The sequence below is a fragment of the Myxocyprinus asiaticus genome, chromosome 11 (assembly GCF_019703515.2).
Source record: "Myxocyprinus asiaticus isolate MX2 ecotype Aquarium Trade chromosome 11, UBuf_Myxa_2, whole genome shotgun sequence".
Taxonomy (NCBI): Eukaryota; Metazoa; Chordata; class Actinopteri; order Cypriniformes; family Catostomidae; genus Myxocyprinus; species Myxocyprinus asiaticus.
The window spans coordinates 26,216,094-26,228,310 of NC_059354.1; the positions used below are offsets into that span (position 1 = coordinate 26,216,094).

The 12,217-nt window shown below is 45.6% G+C and overlaps 1 protein-coding gene across 4 annotated transcripts in view; it reads left to right on the forward strand.

The window, feature by feature from the left end:
• The window catches only part of LOC127448382 (leucine-rich repeat and calponin homology domain-containing protein 1-like), a 115,599-nt gene that overhangs the window by 61,035 nt on the left and 42,347 nt on the right, over positions 1-12,217 (forward strand). For all 4 annotated transcript variants that reach the window (XM_051710860.1, XM_051710859.1, XM_051710861.1 and 1 more), the window contains one exon: positions 6,831-6,967. In XM_051710860.1, the coding sequence (XP_051566820.1) occupies positions 6,831-6,967 (137 nt within the window). The remainder of the gene's footprint in view (positions 1-6,830; positions 6,968-12,217) is intronic.

Below are 12,217 nucleotides of genomic sequence, written 5' to 3' on the forward strand. Positions count from 1 at the left end.
CACTTACTAGACCGTCTCATTCTAGCTCTGAATGCTGAGGAAGAGTCTATCCTACAGCCTCAGAAGGACTGGTCTAGGAAGGACAGCCTAACTGGGCTGCAGCCTTCCATTTGAGAAGCACCCCATGTCTAGGGGGCACGATTTGTCATTTGGGGCCGCCCTTGGCGATGGGGCTGGTGTGTGTGTATGACACCCCAAACCATGTATGTTGAGCAGGGGTAGGAATCAGCAGGTACCTGGCCATACATTGTTATATTAATATCTGGTTCATGATACAATAATATTGTGATTTATTTATTTATTTATTTATTTATTTATTTATTTGTATGTTTAATGTATACTGCAGTTAAAAACTGTGACATATATTGCAATCTTTTACTCTACAAACTTTCATTTGTTTCTCTTTCATCTGCATTGGACTTCAGTGCTTTATGCAGTTATATATTTCACAAGTTCACATATAGTCCTGGAGCTCATTAAGGTAAACAGATTTGGCATGCTCTCCATAATGGAGGGGCTCGAGCACAGGACTGGGTTTGAACTCTGAGATCCCCCTTTACTATGTGACTAAAGCAAGAAATAGAAAAGACAATTTTTTTTTTTTATAATAATTGGTATTGCCACCGGTGTGAGGGAAGCAGCCACTTATATATCCTTGGGATATGATTAGCAGGCCTAGATGAACAAGCTTCGCCTGAACTTATGTTTGGAACTTCACTACGTTTGGAACTTCATACAGTATTGTGAGGTCAAATATCTTAATACTTTGAAATATCAATGTTTTCCCCTCACTTCTAATGTTGAGTGAATTAATTGTCACTTAATACCTTTGTTACACACATGACAAGTCTCATTAATATTTGTGGTGACTGTTTGCAATGAATATATAGCCAAGCATATAACTGTAGTCCTAACCATAAACACACAGTTTCTGTAGAATTCGGTAGCCTTTTTTAACTTGATTAGTGGGAATTGGCTTTTAAGCCTTTATTTTTTTATAGGAGAAGTAAGAGAGATCAATGACTTTTAAATGTAATGAGCATTACCCACTACGCCACAGCTCTGACGAAATCTCCACACACTGTATTCCAGCATTTGTTTTGGGTTTTTTTTGTGCAGAGTGTGTGAACGACCTCTCATTCAGGCTCTAGTCATATTATGACTTCATTATTCCCGTTCAGTTCTTGCTGATCGATGTTACAAGACATATTGAGTTCACCCAAAAAGCTCAAGTATTTTAAATTCTGAACGCATTATGCCTTTGCTCAGGTATCTATGCTGGCTTCTCAGAACTGCCAGAATCAAAATCAGGACATCGATTCTGTGTCTACAGCACAGCCAACATTCTGGCCTCTTATGTTTACAAGCCATTATCAAACCAGTATAGACCAGTACATCCCTCCTTCATTCCTTTCGCTCAATCAGTCGGAACAACAGATTTACCACACATTTTTACAAAGTCAAAAGACAAAGCCAAAACCCTCAGAATCATCTTGTGCATTACATTCTTGTACTCTAAGTTGTTTTAAGGAAACATTGATTGCAAAGAAATGTAAAATGCAGGTGTGTTCCTTTAAATAACAGTTAGACACCGTGTAGGGTTGTAAGTGCTAAAACAGCCATGTGAGCCAAGAATTGTCTGAAACGTGGCTGGAGTTATCAACAGTTTACCTTGGCCAAAAAGATCTGAGTCTGAAATTTTGCAGCTCAGCTAATAATTTTGTTAAAATTATGCTGACAGTTTATGAAAACACAGTTTGTTGTGTTCCCTCCTGATTGTGCCAAAATGGCCTCATGAAGCTGAAGTTTTATTTGAGATTGCCAGGGAAATCTGCTGGTAATGTTTAGACTTGAATGTATTGCTATCTTTCAGTTCCCAGGGCCAGTATATAACATTTGAAAATGCCTGTTAAGACCTGACGAATAACATCTCAAACAAGAAATCTTAGATTTGACGTAACTGATACTGTATGTTTTTGGATACAGTGTTGCTGATAGAAACGTTTTTGCATTGTCTCACCCTAAATGTCTGCTTCTTTCTGCTTTTCAAAAGCCAATGCGGTTATGTGTTTGCCTGCTCTCTTACTGTTTTTAACTTTTGGCTGCCCTCTCTGTGGAGTTTTGGCTGTTTAAAATGTTTTATGTAATAGATTTGTTTTTCGTCTGAAAACGTCTTGGTTACTGTTGTAACCTCCGTTCCCTGATGGAGGGAACGAGATGTTGTGTCGGTGTAGTGACACTAGGGGTCGCACTTGGGAGCCCCAAATACCTCTTATATTTGAGAAAAGGCCAATGAGAATTGGCGAGTGGAATTTGCATGCCACTCCCCCTGACATACGGGTATAAAATGAGCCGGCTTGCAACCACTCATTCAGGTCCTGGCCATTTCAGCGGGTAGTTCAGTGTTGTGGCAAGAGGGACACAATGTCTCAGAGGGAATGTTCCCTATCTGTCACTCACTCGACGTTGTGTTGATGTAGTGATACTAGGGGTCCCTATACAAAACGCCACAACCAGCTGAACTGTGTTACGTGGACTGGCGGTGCAGGACAGAACGTACTTACAATGGGAACAGGCCGTGCCAGCCACTTCAGCCTTTTCTTTTCTTTTTCTTCCACTTTTTTTTTTTTTAAATGAAAAATCATTCAGCTGGGGCCAGATGTATTCATGTCAGGGAAGGTGTTCTTTTCCCAAGAGAAAAAGATACCGCGGAGACCACATCCTGCCCGAAGGGGAGGTTAACATGTGGTGCATATGTCACATGGATTTACCAACCGGTAGTACACATGTGGAAAGAAGCCCCCACATTAGGTCCTACCCGGAGGGGAGGAGCTCTACAAATGCGGCGGCTGGGGGCAAAGGAGGCTCTGCCCAAGGGAAGACATGGGTTTGCCATCAGGGAAACAATACCGTGGAAAATACATCACATGGGGTTATGACGGGCAACCTCACATGTGGAGCACCTACCCCAGTACAGGGCATACCAGCACAAGTACTGGGTCCGGCATCGAATTTCTTCACTGAACTGGCTCAACCCGGAGATTATAAAACCTTGCAAAGGTATTGGGTGTCGCCCAGCCCACTGCTCTACAGATGTCTGCTAGAGAGGCGCCGTTCACCAAGGCCCAGGAGGATGCTACCCTCCTAGTGGAGTGTGCTCGTACGCCCAGGGGGGATGGCACGCCCTGGGCCTGATATGCCAAGGCAATGGCATCCATGATCCAGTGGGCCATCCTCTGTTTGGAGACAGCCTTCCCCTTCTGCTGTCCCCCAAAACAGACAAAGAGCTGCTTGGAGCATCTAAAGCTCTCCGTGCGGTCCAAGTAGATACGCAAAGCACATACTGGACACAGCAACAACAAGACTGGGTCTGCCTCCTTCCGGGGCAGAGCTTGCAGGTCCCTAAAGGGAGTAGTGGGAACCTTGGGCACATAGATGGAAGCGAGCGCAGTCAGGAGGGCCTTCTTCAGGGAGAGGGCCTTTAGTTCAATTGATTCCAAGGGCTGAAACAGGGCTCTCCGTAGGCCCAGCAGGACCACGGAGAGATCCCACAAGGGCACGAGGTGCAGTCTAGGAGGATTCAACCTTCTAGTGCCTCTAAGGAACCTGATGATCAGGTCATGCTACCCTAAGGACTTACCGTCCACCGCATCATGGTGTGCCACTATAGCGGCCACGTACACCTTCAAGGTGGAGGGGTGGACCTCTCCTGCAGGAATGAAAGCACCAATCCGACTGCGCATCTCTGGGGGCCTTCACCTCGGGAAGAACACCAATTGGCGAACAGACGCCACTTCAAGGCATATAGCTTCCTCGTAGAGGGAGCCCTGGCCTGAGTGATAGTGTCTACCACCGCCGGTGGTAGTCCACTTAGGTCTTCCACATCCCGTCCAGGGGCCAGACGTGGAGATTCCAGAGGTCTGGGCGCTGGTGCCAAATCGTGCCCCGTCCCTGAGAAAGCAGGTCCTTTCTCAGAGGAACTTGCCAGGGAGGGGCTGTCACGAGGTGTGCCTCCGCAGGGCCAGCAATACCGCCAGCAACTCAAGGCAGTTGATATGCCAATGCAGTCGAGGTCGAGGTGCTCATTGCAAACGGCGCCCCAGCCTAACTTGGAGGCGTCCGTCATGACAACGACGCACCTGGACACTTGCTCTAAGGGGACCCCTGCCCGCAGAAATGCAAGGTCTGTCCAAGGGCTGAACGCGTTGTGACGGATCACCGTGATAACCATGCAATGCATGCCGCAGCGCCATGCCCATCTCAGGACTCGAGTCTGAAGCTAGTGCTGAAACAGTCTCATATGCATCAACCCGAGCGTCGTAACGCCAATGAGGACGCCATATGCCCCAGGTTTCCACTGTTCTTCCCCTGAATGACTTCAGGCAGTTCAGCACCGACTGGGTGCACTCGTTTGTGAGGGGCTGTAGAACCCCTTCTTCATCTCAGCTGGAGGGACAGGCTCTATCGCATCCTTCTGTAGAAGGACTGCGATCTCTGCATGCAGGACAGCGGCATCCTTGCCTCCTACCGAGGTGAAACGGATGCCTTTGAACCTGGGCGGGTGCCTGGTGAACTGAATCATGTAGTCAGATCGTATTGGCCAGCCAACACGATGGGTTGGAGAGCGCTAGCCATGCCTCCAACCTCCAAGTGAGTGGCACCAAGGGGACAATCGCATTTGACGTACCTGCGGATGGGGCCTCGCAGCGGGGCGGAGCAGGATCTGCCACGTTGAGGAGACTTGCATCCTGAGCCCGTGGCTGTGCTGAAAGAACCGCTAAAGCACTTACCTCCCTCCATGTGCCCACCATAGGACCGGTCAGCGACGGGGAAGGAGGCTGCGCGTCCGCGTAGTTCATCTTAACCACCTGAGCGTGGGTGTGTATGAGCTGCAGCTGGGTGCGCGAAGGTGGGGAAACCGCATTCGTAGTGCCCCGGCCGCGAATGTTCGATGTACAACGGTCGTGAAAACAACAGCCGTAAACACCGAGTGTGTGACCCAGGGAGTGAGGAAACCGCTCTTTTTTTGAAAGTGTGGGTACCGCAGCCCCTCGGGCATGCTGTGAAATGAACACAAAAGGAAACAAAAGATTCTCCTCCCCGCCCTCCACCGGGGGATGGAGTGGTCTGTGCACCACCTCCAAACTTGCAGCAGGTCTCCTCGCTCCTGGGTCGCCCTTCTCAGGGGCGCTTTGAAGCCTTCCTGGGGTTCTTAGCGCCGGATTGTGGGACGGGGGCGTCAACTTCCTTCGGGAGGCTCTACGCCGGGGCCGAGCGGTTGGCTCAGGCTGCGGCAGAGCCGGTGTTGCTGCCGCAAGAGGATGCCCTTGGCGACGAGCAGATGGGGTGCAGGACCTTGAACCATGCCGGGGCAGAATATGCTGGATAGCCTCCATCTGCTTCTTGACCGTTGAGAACTGCTGAGCAAAGTCCTCGACGGTGTAGCCGAACAGGCCAGCCTGGGAGACGGGGGCGTCAAGGAAGCGGACCTTGTCGGTGTCCTTCATCTCGACCAGGTTAAGCCACAGGTGGTGCTCCTGGACCACCATGGTGGACATCGCCTGCCTGAAAGCCTGTACCGTGACCTTCGTCACCCGTAGGGTGAGGTCGGTCGCCAAGCGCAGCTCCTGCATCACTCTCAGGTCAGGACTACCCTCGTGTAGCTTTCTCAGTGCCTTGGCCTGGTGGACTTGTAGGAGGGCCATGGCATGCAGGGTGGAGGCGGCCTGTCCAGCGGCACTGTAAACCTTAGCCGGCAGGGACGACGCAGACTTACAGACCTTGGACGGGAGTCTCAGGCGATTCCACCAGGTGGCGGCATTTTGCAGGCACAAGTGTACCCCAACCGCCTTATCCACCTGAGGAATCTCCGTGTACCCCCTGGCCATCCCACCGTCGAGGGTAGTGAGAGCAGAGGAACTCTGAAGCCGGGTCCGGGCAGTGTAAGGTGCCTACCATGACCTCTGTAGAAGGAAAGCTGCGACCGCAACGTTTGGATATACTCTCTTAGTGTGGCTGTCGAAGCGCCCAGGGGCATTCTCTGCACTTATCCGTGCGAGAGTGGGAGAACCCTCTTCATTGTGCCGTATATCCAACAGATTAAAATGCTCTTTATGCTTTGAGGTGAATGGAAACACAGTGGAGTACATAGACACCGCTCGGCTCTGAAGAACAAATCTAAATGAGTGGTTGCAATCCGGCTTCTTTTATACCCGTATGTCCGGGGGAGTGGCATGCAAATTCCACTCGCCAATTCTCATTGGCCTTTTCTCAAATATCAGAGGTGTTTGGGGCTCCCAAGTGCAACCCCTAGTGTCACTACATCGACACAACATCGAGTGAGTGACAGATAGGGAACTAAAACACACACACAGATATTTTTAAACAAGATCAAGGGGAAGTGCTGTCATAGTAAAATAATCCTACTGTTTGAGTCTCTGATATTTTAAAAATAAACATAAGGACAACTAATTTGATATCATTTACTGCGGGTTATACAGCCCTAAACTCTACAAACACTTTTGAACTAGCCTCCTATATAACAAAGACCAATTATGGCACATGATTCATTGCACTTTTTAGATGCTGCAGTCTCAAAAACTCAAATTGGGTTATTCCACATTCTATTAGGTAAATTGTAACTACAGTATATAGGTTGGTCATTTTTATTCCACCTTTTCTTTTTAGTATCTTTCTGAAATACTGTATATAAAAGATGCAAAATATTATTGGTGAAATATTTGACTGTTTGCCTATTCAATTTGAGTTTGTTGCAAAGTTCTTTACCTTTAGTGTGCTTTAGTAATTGTGTGTATTTGTGTGTGTTTTAGATTTGGCAGATCTACCTCTGGTCAAGTTTGACTTCTCCTGTAATAAGGTTTCCACTATTCCTGTCTGCTATCGAAAAATGACCCACCTCCAATCACTACAGCTAGAGAACAATCCACTTCAGAGTCCACCTGCACAGGTAACACACGCACGTTTACTTATCTTTCTAAATGGGGACACACTATGGTCTTCTGTTGTTTTATGTAAAGTTTATTATCATTACTGTTCCTAAAATAAAACTTATTGCAGTATTTACTATATGTATACAGTGCATTCATAAAGTATTCAGACCCCATAATGTTTTCACATTTTGTTATGTTGCAGCCTTATGCTAAAATGCTTTAAATTATTTATTTTTTTCACATCAATCTACACTCCTTACCCCATAATGACAAAGCAAAAACCAGATTTTTGATAACTTTGCACATTTAAAAAAAATAAAATAAAAATGAAATCACATTCACAAAAGTATTTAGACTCTCAACCCAGTCCTTAGTTGAAGCACCTTTGGCAGCGATTACAGCCTTAAGTCTTTTTGGGTATGATGCGACACGCTTTGCACACTTGGATTTGGGGATTTTCTTCCATTCTTCTCTGCAGATCCTCTCAAGCGCTGTCAGGTTGGATGGGGACCATCGGTGGACAGCCATTTTCAGGTCTCTCCAGAGATGTTCGATTGGGTTCAAGTCAGGGCTCTGGCTGGGCCATTCAAGGACATTCACAGAGTTGTCCCTAAGCCACTCTTGCGTTGTCTTGGCTGTGTGCTTAGGGGCATTGTCCTGTTGGAAGGTGAACCTTTGGGCCAGTCTGAGGTTCCGAGCGCTCTGGACCAGGCTTTCATTAAGGATATCTCTGTATTTTGCTGCATTCAGCTTTCCTTCAACCCTGACCAGTCCCCCAGTCCCTGCCTTTGAAAAACACACCTACAGCATGATGCTACCACCACCATGCTTCACCGTTGGGATGGTACTGCACAGGTGATGAGCAGTGCTTGGTTTCCTCCAGACATGACACTTGGAATTGAGGCCAACAGTTCAATCTTTGTTTCATCAGAGCAGAGAATCATGTTTCTCACAGTCTAAGAGTCCTTTAGGTGCTTTTTTGCAAATTCCAAGTGGGCTGTCATGTGTCTTGCACTGAGGAGAGTTTTCCATCTGGCCACTCTGCCAGAAAGTCTAGATCGGTGGAGTGTTGCAATGATGGTTGTCCTTCTGCAAGTTTCTCCCATCTCCACACATGATTTCTGGAGCTCAGCCAGAGTGACCATCGGGTTCTTGGTCACCTCTCTTACCAAGGCCCTTCTCCCCCGATTGCTCAGTTTGGCTGGGCGGACAGATCTAGGAAGAATCCTAGTTGTTCCAAACTTCCATTTAAGAATGATGGAGGCCTTTGTGCTCTTGGGAAACTTCAGTGCAGCCGAAATTTCTTTGTAGCCTTTCCCAGATCTGTGCCTCCACATAATCTTTTCTCTGAGCTCTGCAGTCAGTTTCTTTGACATCATGGCTTGGGTTTTGCTCTTGTATGCCTTTTCAGCTGTGAGATCTTATAAAGACATGTGTGTACCTTTTCAAATCATGTCCAATCAAACGAATTTGCCACAGGTTGACTCCAATCAAAGTGTAGAAACATTTCAAAGACGATCCAGAGAAATGGGATACACCTGAGCTAAATTTCAAGTGTCATAGCAAAGGGTCTGAATATTTATGTCAATGTGATATTTCAGTTTTTTCTTTTGAATAAATTTGCAAAGTTATCACAAATCTGGTTTTTGCTTTGTCATTATTGGGTATGGAGTGTAGATTGATGTGGAAAAAAAATATTTAGAGCATTTAGCATAAGGCTGCAACATAACAAAATGTGAAAAAAATGAAGGGGTCTGAATACTTTATGAATGCACTATATATATATATATATACACACTATATTGCCAAAAGTATTCGCTCACCCATCCAAATAATTGAATTCAGGTGTTCCAATCACTTCCATGGCCACAGGTGTATAAAATGAAGCACCTAGGCATGCAGACTGCTTCTACAAACATTTGTGAAAGAATGGGCCGCTCTCAGGAGCTCAGTGAATTCCAGCGTGGTACTGTGATAGGATGCCACCTGTGCAACAAGTCCAGTCGTGAAATTTCCTCGCTACTAAATATTCCACAGTCAACTGTCAGTGGTATTATAACAAAGTGGAAGCGATTGGGAATGACAGCAACTCAGCCACGAAGTGGTAGGCCACGTAAAATGACAGAGCGGGGTCAGCGGATGCTGAGGCGCATAGTGCGCAGAGGTCGCCAACTTTCTGCAGAGTCAATCGCTACAGACCTCCAAAGTTCATGTGACCTTCAGATTAGCTCAAGAACAGTGCGTAGAGAGCTTCATGGAATGGGTTTCCATGGCCGAGCAGCTGCATCCAAGCCATACATCACCAAGTGCAATGCAAAGCGTCGGATGCAGTGGTGTAAAGCATGCCGCCACTGGACTCTAGAGCAGTGGAGACGCGTTCTCTGGAGTGACGAATCACGCTTCTCCATCTGGCAATCTGATGGACGAGTCTGGGTTTGGCGGTTGCCAGGAGAACGGTACTTGTCTGACTCTATTGTGCCAACTGTGAAGTTTGGTGGAGGGGGGATTATGGTGTAGGGTTGTTTTTCAGGAGCTGGGCTTGGCCCCTTAGTTCCAGTGAAAGGAACTCTGAATGCTTCAGCATACCAAGAGATTTTGGACAATTCCATTCTCCCAACTTTGTGGGAACAGTTTGGGGATGGCCCCTTCCTGTTCCAACATGACTGCGCACCAGTGCACAAAGCAAGGTCCATAAAGACATGGATGAGTGAGTTTGGTGTGGAAGAACTTGACTGGCCTGCACAGAGTCCTGACCTCAACCCGATAGAGCACCTTTGGGATGAATTAGAGCGAAGACTGCGAGCCAGGCCTTCTCGTCCAACATCAGTGTCTGACCTCACAAATGCGCTTCTGGAAGAATGGTCAAAAATTCCCATAAACACACTCCTAAACCTTGTGGAAAGCCTTCCCAGAAGAGTTGAAGCTGTTATAGCTGCAAAGGCTGGGCCGACGTCATATTAAACCCTATGGATTAAGAATGGGATGTCACTTAAATTCATATGCGTCTAAAGGCAGATGAGCGAATACTTTTGGCAATATAGTGTATATATATATATATATATATATATATATATACAGGGTTGGGAGGGTTACTTTTGAAATGTATTCCACTACAGATTACAGAATACATGCTGTAAAATGTAATTTGTAACATATTCCGTTAGATTACTCAAGGTCAGTAACGTATTATAAATACTTTGGATTACTTCTTCAGCACTGGTAGATTTTTTCACTTGTTTTGACTATAAAAACTCTGCCAGTACAGTATGACAAAATACACGTTAAAAATACATTCTCTGAAAAACCTAAATATCTTATGCAGTGTTGTTTCTAAAACAAGATGAATCAAATTGATCAAATTGTTGCTCCAGAGCAAGTATAGAGACTTGCTACTGCTAGAAAATATACAGGTGCATCTCAATAAATTAGAATATCGTGGAAAAGTTCATTTATTTCAGTAATTCAACTCAAATTGTGAAACTCGTGTATTAAATAAATTCAATGCACACAGACTGAAGTAGTTTAAGTCTTTGGTTCTTTTAATTGTGATGATTTTGGCTCACATTTAACAAAAACCCACCAATTCACTATCTCAGAAAATTAGAATACATCATAAGACCAATAAAAAAAACATTTTTAGTGAATTGTTGGCCTTCTGGAAAGTATGTTAATTTACTGTATATGTACTCAGTACTTGGTAGGGGCTCCTTTTGCTTTAATTACTGCCTCAATTCGGCGTGGCATGGAGGTGATCAGTTTGTGGCACTGCTGAGGTGGTATGGAAGCCCAGGTTTCTTTGACAGTGGCCTTCAGCTCATCTGCATTTTTTGGTCTCTTGTTTCTCATTTTCCTCTTGACAATACCCCATAGATTCTCTATGGGGTTCAGGTCTGGTGAGTTTACTGGCCAGTCAAGCACACCAACACCATGGTCATTTAACCAACTTTTGGTGCTTTTGGCAGTGTGGGCAGGTGCCAAATCCTGCTGGAAAATGAAATCAGCATCTTTAAAAAGCTGGTCAGCAGAAGGAAGCATGAAGTGCTCCAAAATGTCTTGGTAAACGGGTGCAGTGACTTTGGTTTTCAAAAAACACAATGGACCAACACCAGCAGATGACATTGCACCCCAAATCATCACAGACTGTGGAAACTTAACACTGGACTTCAAGCAACTTGGGCTATGAGCTTCTCCACCCTTCCTCCAGACTCTAGGACCTTGGTTTCCAAACGAAATACAAAACTTGCTCTCATCTGAAAAGAGGACTTTGGAACACTGGGAAACAGTCCAGTTCTTCTTCTCCTTAGCCCAGGTAAGACGCCTTTGACGTTGTCTGTGGTTCAGGAGTGGCTTAACAAGAGGAATACGACAACTGTAGCCAAATTCCTTGACACGTCTGTGTGTGGTGGCTCTTGATGCCTTGACCGCAGCCTCAGTCCATTCCTTGTGAAGTTCACACAAATTCTTGAATCGATTTTGCTTGACAATCATAAGGCTGCGGTTCTCTCGGTTGGTTATGCATCTTTTTCTTCCACACTTTTTCCTTCCACTCAACTTTCTGTTAACATGCTTGGATACAGCACTCTGTGAACAGCCAGCTTCTTTGGCAATGAATGTTTGTGGCTTACCCTCCTTGTGAAGGGTGTCAATGATTGTCTTCTGGATAACTGTCAGATCAGCAGTCTTCCCCATGATTGTGTAGCCTAGTGAACCAAACTGAGAGACCATTTTGAAGGCTCAGGAAACCTTTGCAGGTGTTTTGAGTTGATTAGCTGATTGGCATGTCACCATATTCTAATTTTTTGAGATAGTGAATTGGTGGGTTTTTGTTAAATGTGAGCTAAAATCATCACAATTAAAAGAACCAAAGACTTAAACTACTTCAGTCTGTGTGCATTGAATTTATTTAATACACGAGTTTCACAATTTGAGTTGAATTACTGAAATAAATGAAATTTTCCACGACATTCTAATTTATTGAGATGCACCTGTACATACTGTACATACTGATTTAGCATGTGGACATGCTGCTGCACATTAGGGCTGGGCGATAGGATGATGTTATCGGATATCGATTGCAACACTCATTGACAGACGATGATTGACAATATCGGGAAATGGCAAAACCATGGATCTGGGAAGTTGGCAAATATATTAAACAGTAGCCCAGTATGTGAAACTAGCACCTGCCACCCGCAAAATGCAACAAGGCTGAATCCAGTCTGCAAGCTCCTTGTCCAAATGTATTTCATGCACGGGTAATTTTGCTC